Source organism: Mirounga angustirostris, unplaced genomic scaffold (assembly GCF_029215605.1).
Source record: "Mirounga angustirostris isolate CCGP_5_RB_7025 unplaced genomic scaffold, mMirAng1.0.hap1 SCAF_5, whole genome shotgun sequence".
Classification (NCBI taxonomy): domain Eukaryota; kingdom Metazoa; phylum Chordata; class Mammalia; order Carnivora; family Phocidae; genus Mirounga; species Mirounga angustirostris.
In genome coordinates this window covers 143,233,070-143,248,524 of record NW_026991713.1, presented here as the reverse complement: position 1 = coordinate 143,248,524, position 15,455 = coordinate 143,233,070, and the positions used below count along the sequence as shown (strand labels likewise).

Below are 15,455 nucleotides of genomic sequence, written 5' to 3'. Positions count from 1 at the left end.
TATACCTTGAAAAGGTGAACTTTAGAGAACGCCAACTGTATGTCAGAACTGTTACTCAACTCCCAGGTGTTTGTGAGGCAGGAGCCGGGCACTCGTGCCTCCCAGTGACCGGGAGCCACCAGACTCATGACCCCAAACTTGTAGGGCATAAGGGTCCCCTGGGTGCTTGAGGCAACTGCTCTGGAGGAGGGCCCAGGAATCTGATTTTTCATCAGTGCCCTAAGCAAGGAGGGGGCAGAGAGCAGGGCCAGAGCTGGGGCTGGGGACTCCCCTAACTTCCCAGCAAATGCAGAGGCCCTGTCAGGTGTGCTGGGAGCTACTGGTCTGAGATGCTCAGACCAGGGGAAAGGCTGCAAAAGCAGGCCAGACAAACTTGAGGGGGAGGCAGAGCTGGGAACAGAGAACCTGGAACCTTCCTCAACTTCCCTAAGGCTGGAAGCTCAGACTCAAGGCTGAAGGAGTTAGTAACCATCTATTACACATTAGGGTGTAAAATGGCTGGAAAGCAAAGGTGCTGGTGCATGAACGGAAGGGAAGAGACCGCCATCCTCAGCTGTCCTTGATCTCAGCGCCTCCTGGGAGCTACCCCAGCAGCACACACGGGAAACTGGCCTTGTTACTTCAAAGTGCAGCCTCTTCTGGGCATGGTCACCCCCTACCTGCCTGCCGGACTTGAGCTCAAATGACCATTTCCAAAGTTCTGCTCTAAACACCATTTGCATCCGTGACATTGCTTGAAAGGATGATTTGAGCTCTCATTTCTGAAGACTGGACGTGGCAGCGTGTGGGATGAAGGTCTGGCTTCCCCAGGTGACAGGCAGTGGGTGTGTCTTTCCAGTCTGCTGTTAAAACACCTGAGCGTACTAACTTAGGGGTTTGCAAACGCCTAGTGCCCTGACATATGCTGCTGGGCTTGCATTCACGTTCCATGTCTTTCTGAATGGTCTACCAACACTTTAAAATGAGAGTTTGCAGGAAAAGCCTCACTTCTGGCTCACCTTGGACATTTGTAACAGCTGGCCCAGGTTCCTGCAAGGCCGCAGCTGCAGCTGGCTGAAACGGACCGTCACAGTGGGGACACAGCCAGCCTGCCCCTAGTCAGCCAGGCCACTCCACTGGCCACAGACGTGTGTGTCCAGTTTCTGTCTCCAAGTCGGTCGGAATCTGGAGGGACCTTGTTTTTCACCAGGAAGAGCTTCACAAGTGAAAGGCCTGCTCCGTGGGTTGGAGGGGGGCAGCTGGTGGATGAATGGAGACTCTAAAACGCTTTCTGCGGGCAGGCAGGGCTCCCCTTCAGACAGCTTTCAAAAGAGAAGGGCTTGTTCTCCAAGATTCTCTTGAAGTGGACACTCCCAGGGCCGCTAAGGATCCCCAGGGTCTTTCGAGGGCTCTCTGAGAACACATTGTGGCCGGCAGCAGAAAACCACGCTGTCCCCAAGGCTGGCCCCCAAACCCGGCAGTGGGCAGGGCCACCATGGCTCTGGAAGTCTCTGAGGGGCTTTTATAGCAGGACTTATCTGAGGACAGATGCGAGCTTTGAGTCTGGTTACTTCCCAGGGTCAGTGTTGGGGAGGCTGCCTGGGCTGGACAAAAGGAAGTCTTTTGAAGCAAGGCTATTGCCAATTCCAGCATTTGGAAGGGTCTCTGGTTGCTTAGCCACAGCTTCTGTTTGGGCAATTTGTGTGTTTCAGATGCGCCTCAGAATAACCACTCTTACCCAGTCCCAGGATGGCCAAGGCCGTGTCACCAGCACAGCCTGAGGTGCTGGGAGCCTGCTGGCCGACCTCTGCTCTTCCCAAGGCCATTTCTCCTGGGGAACAAGAGCTGCACATGCTAGTGGGGTGGGTTCCTGTGGATCCTGCTGAAGCCATGAGCCAGGCAGATCTGGGACGGTTGGTCACCTTACCCCCTGTCCAGCCTGACACTGCTGCTGTGTCACAGGCCAGGAGCCATGTCCCCCTGGCAAAGGAGGAGGTTGGACCCAGGACCTTCTGAAATTCCCACTCTGCGGACCCCATCCTGGTTCTCTCTGCTCCCCAAGCACATTTCCCTGCTGGGAGAGGGTGGGCTACCTTCCTGAGGCACCTGCCTGGGGGTCGGTGCAGCACCTCCCCCCCCAGCTTCCTGCAGACCCCACCCTCTGGGGCTGGAATCTGGAGGGGCAAGGATTCTGCCTGCAGCTCCCATCTGGGACCAGGCCAAAGGCCAGCTTGTTCCCCCACAACTTCTATGGGGAACAGGACTGTTGTCTTCTGACACTGCTCCTGGCTGGCTGCTGGTGGTTTTCCCCACCTTCCTAAACTCTGAGGAGCCTGTCCTAATGCAAATGGTTACACAGTCACCTACCTGGGCCTCACTCCTCAATGCCTGGGCTGCAGGAACCAACTCGATTGGTTGGATTCCCTTTGTAAAACTGAAAAATGGCTGGGAAGGCAGCTTTGAGGGGCGACTGGGGATGGATAGGAGGGTCTGAAAATCGAGCCTGGATGTGTGTGGGTGCCCAAGGGTCAGGGCTGCAGGGGATAAGCCTGACATGGGATTCTTCACCTGAGCCCGGGCCACACCTCCCTTTCCTGCCATGGGAGGCGGTGGAAGGAAGTTGGGGCCCTCATACCCATGTACAGCACCCAAGGAGGACAGCTACTGGCCAGGGGCTGGAGAGCTGAGGCCTCCCTGAGCAAACCTGGGCAGCTCACACCACCACCCCTGTCCTCAGAACATAGGGCTAAGGCACCTCGGGACACTTTGCCATGGTGGAAAATGTAGCAGAGGCAAGAATGTCTGCTGTTGATTCTCTACTGGGACTCAGCCATGGTGGTTCTGGCTGGTGGCTCTGGGAGGCTGACCCTGGGGTGGGGGCCTGAGTAGGGACCAGCAGGTCCACTCACCCACGTGGGGCAGACAAGGCCACCCTCTAAAGAGGGCACCAGGCCAGTCACCCTCATCCACAGTCAAAAAGTGAAAGATTTTATTCTGGGGAGAAGTTGCCAAAAATACTCATCTGTGATACGGGGGTGGGTGCGGGGTCCAGGACTGCACCAGCCAGCGCTCCCTAAGGCATCTTGAACAGGTAAGTTGCCTGGGTTAGGAAAAGCTTGGCCTCATTTAGACACAGTCCTTGGAGAAAGAAAAGAGAAGTCAGGGTCTGGGAGTGGTCACCAATGAGGAACTGGGGAAAGCGCCAGGGGACCATTAGGAAGGGGGTAGGCACGCAGTGTTCCTGAACTCTGATGGCCGCCAGGCTGGGCATCTTCCTCCATGCCAGCTCCCTGGCTCCCCCTTGGCGGACCCCTGGGCAACTCACCCCCCTCCAACTCCCTTACCCACCTGGCAGTCCCAGGGGCCTCTAGTGGATGTTACCAGGGGCGGGGGCGGGTAGAATCATGTCCCAAAACCAAGCAGAGGGAAATTTTTTAGACTTTGTGTAATGTGTAGACATGTCAGAAGTTCAAAAAGCATAGAGGACACAACCAGACAGAGCCGGGGAATGGAGAGGAAGAGGGAGAGAAGTTGACAGGGAGAAGGAGGAACAAGCTGCCTAAGGGGAAGAAATCAAGCATGCATGCCCGGTGGCAGCTGCCCACTAAATGGCCATATCAGGACATTATGACCTCCTGGTCAGCTCTTTATTCCACCAAGTGCACAGGCAGTTAGCACGGGAACCAGAAGGACATCAAACAGGCGTGCGGGATTCCAGCCCTTGGTGGGAGAGAGCAGTCCCGGAATATTCCAGGGCCGCTGCTCCAAGTTCCTCATGGATTGGCCAAAAAAGTAAATATAAACAATCAGGTTTTAAAAATATCCAATTCATAACCGTAATTACTGGTGGGAATAATCAACATGAAATAAAAAAAAAAAAAGATGCACACAGTAAAATTTGGTTCCCGTGAGAAAATTGGTCTTGTTAGAAACAATGGCCCCCAAAGAAAACGTCCGTGGGCAGTAGCTGTAACTGGAACTGATTCTGATAGAGTCATTTCAGCAAAATAAAAAGGAAAGTGATTGTTTTTAAAAGCATGTTAGCTGTTGTATTGAAAACTGGTCAAGGAATTATATTGGCTTAGTGAAAAATTCAATTTATAAAGCTATGTGCTCCAGGAAGTGTAGGATAAGAAGGATTGTGTTGTATTTATATGCATGAGTTAAACTAGCCCCTGGGTCAAAATGATTCCCTTATGGAGGCCCCTCCCCCACGTCCAGGGCCCCTGCACCCCCCTCAGGCCAGGCTCAGGGCCCAGTCTCTGTGGGCAGGGGGAGAGGACAGGCGGTAGGGGCGCGGGACGCAGGGCTCACGGATTGGTGGGCTCCTCGGAGGGCTGCATGCTGGCTCGGGACTCGAGGCGCAGAGCCCTTGAGTGCCGGGCGGGCCCTGGGGCCTGCTGGGGGTCCCGCCCGGATGGCGTCAGTGGGGGGAGCAGTGGCAGGGGCGGCAGCGATGGAGGCCGAGCTGGTGTCGTAGGCGGGGGGCCTAAGGCAGCCGAGCTGGCGTGGGGGTGCAGGGCTGGGAGGGGCAGAAAAGTCGGTGATGTGTCCCAGGAACATGCCCGGCGGGGGGGGGGGGGGGAGGCTGGCCGGATGGGATCATACCCACTAAGGAGCCGAGAAGCTACCAGACTGGAAGTGGTTTCCCACGGCTCACCCAGTCCCAGGCACCCTAAACTCCCCGGGGGTGGGTGACCCCAGACAAATGACACCAGAAACGGACGCTGAACCCGACATGGACCTGGAGTCCAGGATCGGAGCGGGGGGTGGGGTTGCTGTGCCCCAGCTCCACAGTCAGCCTGGAGAGCAGGGCTAAGGACACAAGGGAGAAAGTGCTCCCGCAGATGCCTGGTGCATGGTGAGAGGACTCCGAGGAGTCCCCCCAGCCTGGCTCATGGGGCCCCAGGCAGAATGAATGGGCTCCTGATCCCATCCCTGCAGCTAGCTAGACACCTGCGGACAGACATCGGGCCTCGACCCCTGGGACTGGCACCCGGGCCAGGAAGCCCCACTGAAGGGTAAACTAGGAGCCCAGGATAGCTGGAGGCCCTGGCCAGGGAGCGGGTGCTGGGTGGGGGCCACTCAAGGGGCCTTCTTGAGCCCTGACATAGAGCAGGTGAGAGACTCATGAGGTGGGGCAGGTCTCAGAGCCCCAGGCTGGGACTGGGAGGCACCAGAGACACTGCCAGAATCCCAGCTGGGCCAGGGAGTGAGGAGGGCAGGTACTCACGGGGGTAGATGGAACCATAAAAGTTACTCGGGCGTTCACGATCATACAGGTTTCGAGTTGGGGGGTGCGGAATCTTCACAGCTTCGCCAAAAAGAAAGGGGACGAGACAGGACCGGGTGAGAGCTCTTGCAGAGTCCCGCCCCCTCCCAGAGGCCCCGCCCCATCCCGCAAAGGCCCCTTCACTGTTTCCCCAGACCCGCCCCTCCACACACCTGCCGCCCAGCCTTTGCGGAAGACTCCTCCCACCTTTCCGAGTCTACGGTTTCTCAAGGCATAGATATTCCCATTGAGGCCAGACCACCACTGTGCCCCCGCCCCCACCTTTCCGTCCCTCATTGTGTGAATTTTTTTTTTTGAAGTAAAAGCCACATACCACAAAATTAACCATTTATTTATTTAAAGATTTTATTTATTTAAAGATTTTATTTATTTGACGGAGAGAGAGAGCGCGCGCACAAGCAGGGGGGAGCAGCAGAGGGAAAGGGAGAAGCAGGCTCCCCGCTGAGCAGGGAGCCTGATGCGGGGCTCCATCCCAAGACCCCGGGATCATGACCCCAGCCGAAGGCAGACTGAACCACCCAGGTGCCCCACCATTTAAAAATTTTTTTTTAATTTTTTAAAGATTTTATTTATTTGAGAGAGAGAGAATGAGAGAGAGAGCATGAGAGGGGGGAGAGTCAGAGGAAGAAGCAGACTCCCCGCTGAGCAGGGAGCCCGATGCGGGACTCGATCCTGGGACTCCAGGATCACGACCTGAGCCGAAGGCAGTCGCTTAACCAACTGAGCCACCCAGGTGCCCTCCATCCTTCACTTTTGAACCCAAGGCATCCCCTTCTCCATGTCCAGCCCAGAATCTCCATGACCGGCCACCCAGACCAAAGGCTGCACAAGAAGAGGTGGGACCGTGGGGGTGGGGCAGAGGCCGTGAAAGTGAAGATGCGGATGAGAGCCCAGGCCTGCCCTTCAAGACGAGTTACAGGGGCACCGAGCTCCTTCCCATGAAGGACACCGGATTGTTCCTTCTGCCCGGGCACTATGTCCTTCCCTGGGTGTCCTGACAATTCCCACTTCGAATGTCCTTTCTTTAAAGAGTCTTTTAGCTCAAGTGGTCATCCTCTCCCTCACTCCCATGTTTCATCCTACTCACTGAATTATTTATTGAGTTTATATCTTATGGTCTCTCATGGGGTAAAAACTCTAAGGGGGCAATAACTTTATTTTGTCCACATCGGGTCTCCCCAGTGGTATCTAAAGTAAACCTGGAGCCAATAAGGGCTTGGGAATGACCAGCTGAGTGACCAGGGCCTTTCGGCAGCAGGGTCAGCTATACAAATTCCCTTTTAAGGAAGAACTCGCTGTTCAGCCGCAGGAGCAAAAGGAGTCAAGTCTCACCTGTTGGCACCTCAGGGGCTGTTAGCAGCTCCGGCCAATGGCGGGAGCACAGGGGTGTTTGTTCAGCTCCCCAGGGCTGGCCTGGACCTCATCAGATCTGCTTACTATCTGAGGGTCTCTGCTTGCTCCCTCCCTTTCCTCACCCCTGTCTTTGTAACCCTCCCACCCCAAACCTCTTGCATTCCTAACTCTGTCTCAAGGTCTACATCAACTGCTCCTTGAATATGAACTAAGAACTAGCTCCAGTGTGCTTCCTGGGTTCTGCGAAGAGCAAATGCCCAGTTGAGGCATACTCCCTGGCCCCCGCTCTGATCACCAGTTGGCACCTGGATCCCTCCACAGGTCTGAGGCAGGACCGGCCAACCAGCTGACCAGTGAGACTGTCTCACTGCTTCCCTGCCAGGTGAGGGATGTGGGCCCAGGGCCCAGGTTCAAAATCGAGACCCAGTGAGGCTTGGAAACCCAGCTCTGACCCAACAGATGCCCTGGACTCGACAGGTCAGAACCCGAACTCGACACCTGACCCGGACACCTGCTCCTCCCAGGCCCTCCTCTGCGGCTTGCCCACCTCTGCAGAAGCCAGAACCGAGGAGCTGGGAGGCTCTCAATGGGAGGGGACCCTAAGCTCTGGCAGATGAGAAAGGTTCCCCAGGTCTTCAAGGCAGGCACACAGCACAGGCAGAGGCCCAGAGGAGGGAGACAGCTGGACTCACTGACAGACGGGAAAACAGTTTTGAGATGCTGGAGGGAGGGGCAGACAGGGGACAAGCACCCCCTTCTCCCCCACCCCCCTGCCAGATTGGCCAAGGAGCCTGGACTCGGAGGGCAGTGCCCCTGAGATGTCCCCGTCCTAAACCCTAAAACCTAGGACCCTGAATTATCCAGATGGCCCAATGTAATCGCAAGGCTCTGAAGAGAGAGGCCAGAGGGTCCGAGTCAGAGAAGGGGAGGTGAGGACGGAAGTGAGGTTGGAGCGAGACCCCTGGCAGGTGGAAACGGGGAGGAAACAGAGTCTCCCCTAGAGCCTCAGAAGGAACCGGCCCTGCCAACAGCTTAGTTTTATCTCTGTAAGACTCATTTCGGATATCTGACCTCCAGAACGAAGATAATAAATTTGGGTTAAGCCCCTTGGTTTGCGGGAATTAGTTACAGCAGCCATAGGAAACTCATAGGGATGGGCTCTGAGCTGGGGAGGGTCCCGGTCGCAGTGTGCATTTTAGGCAGTCCACCCAGAGCTGGTGAGGAGGGCTGAGGCCTGCGCCCGCCCCTGCCACATCCTTCTCCGTCCTACCCAAGTCCTGCCTGAACTTAGCCTTCCTTCCAGGGCACTTGTCTGAAAGTCCAGCCTGCTGACCACCTGTCTCGGCGCGTCCATCCCCCTGCTGCGGGGGCACGGCTCACTAGGGACCAGCCGTTCCCCTGCCCTGGCCTGAGCTCCTGACTCAGTGCAAGCATCCGGAGGGCACAGGCTGCCCAGCTGCCCCTCAGTGTCCCCTGTGGGCCTGGCAAAGGGCTGAGTAAACGGCAGGACATGCTGGATGCTGATGTGAACAGACGAACGCATCGGGGGCCAGGCTGGACCTGGGGCAGGGCTCATGCGGGCTCATTTAGGTTTAGTTTTCGAGCTTGTTTTGGATTAGAATGTTCTTTCGAGTAAATAAATGAGCGATAAGAACAATCTGGTCAAAAGATCTGGCCACAGGCAGGTTTCTGATTGATTTCTAAGCTTTGTTGTCCCCAAGCAGGACAAAGCAGTTGAGGTGTTGTGATTCAGGCCTGCTTTGCTGCATGGGTCTCAAGAATGAATGAGCCGTGGGGAGAGAAGCCCCATCCCTCTGGGTGACAGCCCAGGGGAGGTGGGTGGGGAGGGGCCCTGTCTGGTGCCTGAGCAGGAAGAAGGGCCCCTCCACCAAGGGTGCACTTCCAGCCAGCAACCCCCAGCTGCCCTTGTGCAATGCCTCAACTGTTTGTTGCCGGAAGAAGGAGGCAGCGCCAGCCTGGCAATAAGTTGGGGCTCATTAAATATTAGCCACCATTGTTATTATCCTGCCTGGTGACCCCTGAGGCTTAACCTAACAGCAGCTGCTGCCGGGGGCTGAGCCTTGTCTGGGACGAGCCATGAACGCCACATGGGCCAGATCCATGCTGGGGGAATGCAGGGTTCGGATGGTGTCCTGCCCTCCTGGCTTGATGGGTGGTCCCCAAAAAGATACATCCCCCAGAACCTATAAATATAACCCTATTTGGAGAAAGGGCCTTCGCAGATGTAATTAAGGATCTTGGGCTCATCCCTAGTTAAGGAGACAAGTGTCCTTATAGGAGACAGAAGAGAAGACACAGGGGGAAGGCCACGGGAAGACGGAGGCGGAGACTGGAGGGACACAGCCACCAGCCAAGGAACGCGTGGAGCCGCCACAAGCGGGAAAAAGCAGGAAGGAACCTCCCCTAGAGCCCTGGGAGTGAGCACAGCCCTGGGACACCTTGATTTTGGACTTCTAGTCTCCTGAACCGTGAGAAATTCTGCTGTCTCAAGCTCCCCAGTTTGTGGCCATTTGTTGCAGCCGCCCCAGGACACCAACGCGGGCTCTTCTTTCTTTGTCCAGCACCCCCAGTTGGACAGTCCCCTTTCCCTACGCGTCTGGTATTTCGTCCTCCAGTCAATAGGACAATGTGGGGTGAAGAAGAATACCATGGGCAGAATTTAACCCTCCAGCCACCTTGGGGCTCCAGGGTCACCCTCACCCCCTGCCATGGGGCAGTGTATGGCTCCCACCCAGAGCAAAACTGAGAATTCCTCTTCCCAGAAGGAGAAAACCCCGAAGGGTGTGCACAGAATGTACCCCTTCTGGTACTGCCGGCCCACTGCTGGAGCCAAGGACTGGGGTTCCCAGTAGGAGCCATCTGGAGCGGGAGCCTTGAAGCTGCAGCAATCAGAATAACTGATTCCATGTGTCCCCTACTAACCCAACCCTCCCCTACCTGGGACACTGAGACACAAGCCTCCAGGGCCTGTGCACATCTCTTCATCATTCCCAACCCCTTCCCAATCTCCACCACAGGTTGACTCACTTTCCTGAGTTCCAACTGTGCCTGGCTTCCAGCCACCACAGGATCTTTGCACCTGCTATGCCCTCCACCTGGACTGCTCTCTTTCCACCTGGCCTCTTTAGCCAGCTAACCCCTATTCCCTCATCAGAGGCCTCTTCTTGGACTGATGTCCCTCTCACAACTCTCCCATCCCCAGCCCAGCATCCCTCTTTCGTGAGGCCACTGGCACCCATCCCTAGGCCGGCATCCTTTGTCTCCAGGCCCCTCCCCTCAGGTCAGCTATTCACTGCTATTCCAAACAATGGGGCCTCATCTTCAGGTTATTTGCGCACAGTCTGGTTCTCCCACTGGTGTGGAAACCCTGGGGTGATAGCCCATCTTTCTTTGCTCCCCACCACCTCCCCAGTGCCTGGTGCAGTGCCTGGCATACAGTAGAACCCCATTTCTGCAAGTGACTGTTTGAGAACCCCCCAGTCCAGGATGGGGCCAGCTCTGAGTCCTGCCTTCACCTCCTCATCCTCCCCAGCAAAGCCAGGACATTTAGGACACGGGCTCCCAGGAAGTCCTGACACCTCTCACCTGTCATCTCCTTCTCAACGCTGGTCAAAGGCCGTGCCCCATCCTGGTTGGTCATTCGGCCCTTGTACAGGATCCCGTCCACTCCCAGAATGTCCACCTCAGCCTGTTAGATGGCCCGGACCGCAAGTCAGGGAGTGTCCTCCCCTGCATCTCTGGTACATGCAGAGGATCAGCAGACAGAGCACGGCCTCCCCGGGGTCACCCACGCCCAGGGTGTATGCCATACTCACGGTGTCATAGTCCAACACCTCGGGGTCCCCGTAGGGGTAGAGCGTTGACAAGTCATAGGAGTTGAACTTGAGGTTGGCAAAATTGCCAGGGCCATCGCCCCAGTCCTTCTGGGACCCCAGCGAATCCAGACTACTGTGCTGGTCTCCAAGGTCCCGGAGCTGCTGTAGCCGCCGGTGTTCCCTGGGGTAAGCAGGTAGGACAGCAGGCGCTGGGAGAACCCTCTGCCCCAAAGCAGCATCAGGATGGGCCCAAGGGCCCGCCCAGTGGCAAGACACGACTGGAATTTCTTCCAGCTTGAGTTTGGGGGGTACTTTGGGCTAGCAGGTGGATACGGACAGGCGCAGTCGGGGCAGAAGGGAAAACCAAGTCTTATGCTCCCCCAGACCCAGCCACCCCTGGGGGCCCTGGTCTGGCCCGACAACAGAAGGCTTTTAACCTGTGATCTCAAGAAGGAGTCAAGCATAGGAAGGTGGGGGTGCAGGCCCAGGCCCCCATGGCTCTCCCCTTTATGTGGCTGTGATTATTGGTCAGCCTTCATTTCCCCACTTGGCCAGAAGTATCTCAGGCCAGGGTGCAGGAAGCACCCACAGAGCGTGGGAAGTCAGGAGGTTGAGGGTGGGGCCGGGACCCAGGGAGCCTGCCAGGTGTGCTGGGAAACTGCAGGTCAAGGCACCAACTCTGCCACTTACTAGTTGTGACCTTGGGCAGGTGGCTGAAGTTCTCTGAACCTCATTTCCTTCAACTACAAAATGTGGTGAAGATAGAATACACCTCAAAGGGAAGGCTTAAGGATTCGCCGAGGTCGGCTAGGGCAAAGCACTCAGTGCAGTGAGCGGAGACCAGGGCCCTCGCTTACTTCCTGCAGCTGGAGGCGGGCACGTCCATCCTAGCTCACAGGAGTGGTGAGATTTAAATGAGAATCCTTCCCCAACGGTCTCCGCCCATAATAGATGCCCAATAAATATGCCCATTCCCTTCTGCCAGTGTCCTCTCCCAGGCCATCTGCTGCCCCAGCCACCTCCCCAAACGGCTCCCTTGCAGATGGCTGGCAATGCCCTGGGACTGGACTTGGTGTCTCTGCAGGGCTGCGGGCTCCTGAGGGCTTCTGCGGGGCACGCCCCCAGCCCACTCACCTCAACTGTTGCTGCTGCAGGTACTCATAGGTGTTGGCGCTGGCTGGCCGCAGCCTCGAAAGCAGGTGGGCTTTGCGGATGGTGATGAGTGGCCTGTTGGAGGACAAGAGTTCAGGGGGAGGTGCAAGTGGCCAGCAGACAGCTCCAGCCTCCCTCCTCCTCCAGGAAGTCTACCCTTAAACCCATTCCTCTCTTTGGAGACGTCCACAGCACAGCCCGCTGCGTTCAGGGCCCTAAAGAGCCCCAGTGATCTTTGACAGTCACAAAGAACAACTGTTCTGATTATAAAACTAAAAGCCAGAACAGGTGAATCCTAGAAACAGAACACAGATCGGAGGTTGCCAGGGGCTGGGGGAGGGGATGGGGAGTGGCCACAAATGGGGCTGGGGTTTCCTTCTGGATAGCTGGTGAAAATGCTCTGGTGCCAGAAGGAGTGGTGGTTGCACAATATTGTTGAGGCACTAAATGCCCCTGACCTGCCCAATTTTAAATGGTTGATTTGTGTTGTGTATTTTACCTCCACAAAATATATATATATATACCAGCTCTCTGAGCAGAGGGAACTGTTGTACACGTTGATCTCAGAGGTGGTTATAAAGGTGTATACACGTGTACAAATTCATCAGGTTGCACCGTAAATATTTACATACTTTACCATTTTAACCACAATAAAATGTTAAAGTAATATATACTGTCAGCATTTTAAAAAGGACAGAGCACAAATAAACACAAAAAGCTCTATAACCATGTGACAAATATTTTGATATGGGTCCTTCCAGTAATTTTCTGTGTTTATGTATTTTTTTTTTAAAGATTTTATCTATTTGACAGAGAGAGAGAGACAGAGAGAGAGGGAACACAAGCAGGGGGAGCGGGAGAGGGAGAAGCAGGCTCCCCGCCGAGCAGGGAGCCCGATGCGGGGCTCGATCCCAGGACCCTGGGATCATGACCTGAGCCAAAGGCAGACGCTTAACGACTGAGCCACCCAGGCACCCCTGTATTTTTTTTTTTTTAACGAAAATAGGATCATGGGCAACCCCTTTGGGCCCCCTCCCTCCTTGGGAGCTTTATACTATCACTGCTATCACTCAATAAAACTTGCTAAAAAACGAAACAAAACAAAAATAGGATCACACACAAACTACTTGATTTTCTCATTTAAGTTATTATGAACCTTTTTCCAGGCCACGAAATAATTCTTCCACGACTGTGCCATCCAATATGGCAACTACTGGACACCGGCGGGTATTTAAATTTATGGTTAAATTTAAATAAATTTAAATAAAACGCAAAATTCCATTTTCAGCCGCATTAACCCTATGTGGCTGTTGGCTACTGCGTTGGATGGTGTAGCTGCAACCATTTCCACATCTCAGAAGGTTCCATTATACCTCCTTCTACGACATGACTTATATCAGCTGATGTAAATATACATAACTCATTCACCACTTCACATTGTTTCCTTTCTTACTTTTTAAAATATTATAAATAACGCTGCAACTAGGGATCTGTGGCTTTAACCAAAAAATCTGGATATAGGCTCAAAGCCCCTCCATGAGCATGGACTGATGATGTAGGGTGGTGAGCTTCGTGGGTCACGGGGGCCAGGCTAGCGTGGGCACTGCAAGATTCGGGCTCTTAAACCCTATGAGAGTGTTTTTTGGTGGTTCTTCAAAGAGTTAATTGTCAAGGGACCACATGACCCAGCACTCCCACCACCTCCAGGTTTATACCCAAAATACGGGAAAGCGGGTATTCCAGCCAATCTATGTACATGCATGTTCACAGCAGCACTAATCACAAGAGCTAAAAGATGAATCAACCCAAATGTTCATCAGCGTGTAAGTGGATAAACAAAATGTGGGCGGCTTATATAATGTGATACAATTCAGCCATAAAAAATGGAATGAGGCACTGACACCCGCCAGTGTGGATGAACCTTAAGAACATGATGCTCAGTGAAAGAAGCCAGAACCAGGTCAGAGGTCGTATGACTTCATTCATATGGAGTGTCCAGAATAGGCAAATCCACAGAGATGGAAAGTTAGTGGTTGTCGGGGGTGGGGGAGACTGCTAATGAGTCTGGGGTTTCCTTTTAGGGAGATGAAAATGCTTTGGAATTAGAGGTGATGGTTGCAGATCATCGTGAATGTGCACCAAATGACACTGAACTGTTGACTTTAAAATGGTGTGTGTGTGTGTGAGTTTCACCTAAATAAATAAAAAGCATTAGACTCTAAAAATACATGCAAGGAAGTCCCACAAAGTTCAGCTTTTCCCCAGTTTCCTTCTATCCTTTTGCTTTTGGAGTTGATCTTGAGCATGGGACACAGCAGGCGCCAGGCAGGGCTGATGAAGGAGGGGATGCCAAGTGCCCCTGCCCGGGACCGGGAGCAAATGAAATCAAGTGTACGGAATAATGTATACGGACGGACGGATAAATGATGGACCTAGAACCTCCCCAGGCGGGTAGGTAGGGGGAATCCAAACAGACCGGGTGGGCGTGGGCGCCCCCTGGCGGCGGTACTCACGGGCCCGTCATCAGCTCCACTGGCCGGTCGCAGGAGATGCATTTCACCCGCTCAAACAGTTTCCTGGAAGACAGCCAGCCGTCAGCTGGTGCACCGTGGGGGAAGGTCTGTCTGTTCCTCAGGGTCAGGACCACCCTCCACACCCTACTCCCCCGCTGACCTGGCCCAGCTCAGCTCAAGTCGGCTCTGCTGGCCCCTGCTGATCCCTATCCTGTGGCTGCCTGGGGCACAGGTAGGGGATAGTGTGTGTAGTTAATGTTCCTGCCCCCAACACAATGGAGGTCTTTAAAACCAGGGGCCTCTGGAAAGCTACCCTACACAGGGGATATTTGGAAGGATGAGGGGTCATCTGAGGACAGGAGACCTCCTTCCGCACCCCAACATTGAGTCCCTCTGCCTGGGGCTCTATCTGGATGGGGTGGGGGACATGGCAAGAGGGCTCCAGTCCCAGATCCCCAGGCTCTCTGTGAGGCCTTGCATGGCCCCTACCCTCTGTGAGCCTTGGTTTCATTTGTGGCAAGAGGGCTTTGGAGCAGATGGGTTCCTGGAGCCCCTCGACAGCCAAGGCCAGAGCCCCTCGGTGCCCTCAGCTCCATCCCACCTTCACCCTCCTCCCCGAAGCCAGGAAGCCCCACCCCTTTCCCCTGGGTCCACAGGTCTGGAACCCTTCTTCCCAGAATCCGCTGGGATTCCCCTCTGGTTTCCTCTCTGGAGAGGGGGTCTCCCCAGCCTCTGGGAGCTGCACCCCTACCCAGGAGGGGCTCACTTCCTAAAGCCAGCAGCTCTGTCAGGGTCAAATCGGAGGCCTTCAATCAGGAGCTTCCTGAGTACTTTCCAGATCTCATCCATGTCTTTCTTCAGACCATTCAAATCGCTGTGGACCGGCTGCAAACAGCCGAAGGGAAAAGAGCATTTAGTCAACTAATTCACCCCCCCACCCCCCTACCCCCCTACTCCCACACTGCTTCACTCCAGAAAAGGAGTTGCAGCAAAGTTACACAGAGTGTAACAAGATTAAGCCGAGGGTGCCTGGGTGGCTCGGTTGGTTGGGCGACTGCCTTCGGCTCAGGTCATGATCCTGGAGTCCCGGGATCGAGTCCCGCATCGGGCTCCCTGCTCGGCAGGGAGTCTGCTTCTCCCTCTCCCACTCCCCCCTCTTGTGCTCTTTCTCTCTCTCAAATAAATAAATAAAATCTTAAAAAAAAAAAAAAGATTAAACCGAAACAGTGAGGGGGTCAAGGAAAAGGAAAATGACAAAAAGGAACCTTAGCTTAAGGTTCATCTCCTAATGGATGCTATTGCAAGTGGCGAAGTGAGCTCCAAACCCCC

The 15,455-nt window shown here is 54.8% G+C and overlaps 1 protein-coding gene across 1 annotated transcript in view; it reads right to left on the bottom strand.

Moving 5' to 3' along the window:
• Nucleotides 1-4,289: 4,289 nt before the first annotated feature.
• Nucleotides 4,290-15,455, bottom strand: part of CUNH16orf96 (chromosome unknown C16orf96 homolog) — a 37,839-nt gene continuing 26,673 nt past the window's right edge. The window contains exons 10-16 of the mRNA XM_064592480.1: nucleotides 14,893-15,011; nucleotides 14,127-14,189; nucleotides 11,596-11,688; nucleotides 10,462-10,642; nucleotides 10,232-10,334; nucleotides 5,213-5,293; nucleotides 4,290-4,501 (exon numbers count right to left, since the gene is read on the bottom strand). Coding sequence (XP_064448550.1) covers nucleotides 4,290-4,501; nucleotides 5,213-5,293; nucleotides 10,232-10,334; nucleotides 10,462-10,642; nucleotides 11,596-11,688; nucleotides 14,127-14,189; nucleotides 14,893-15,011 — 852 coding nt within the window. The remainder of the gene's footprint in view (nucleotides 4,502-5,212; nucleotides 5,294-10,231; nucleotides 10,335-10,461; nucleotides 10,643-11,595; nucleotides 11,689-14,126; nucleotides 14,190-14,892; nucleotides 15,012-15,455) is intronic.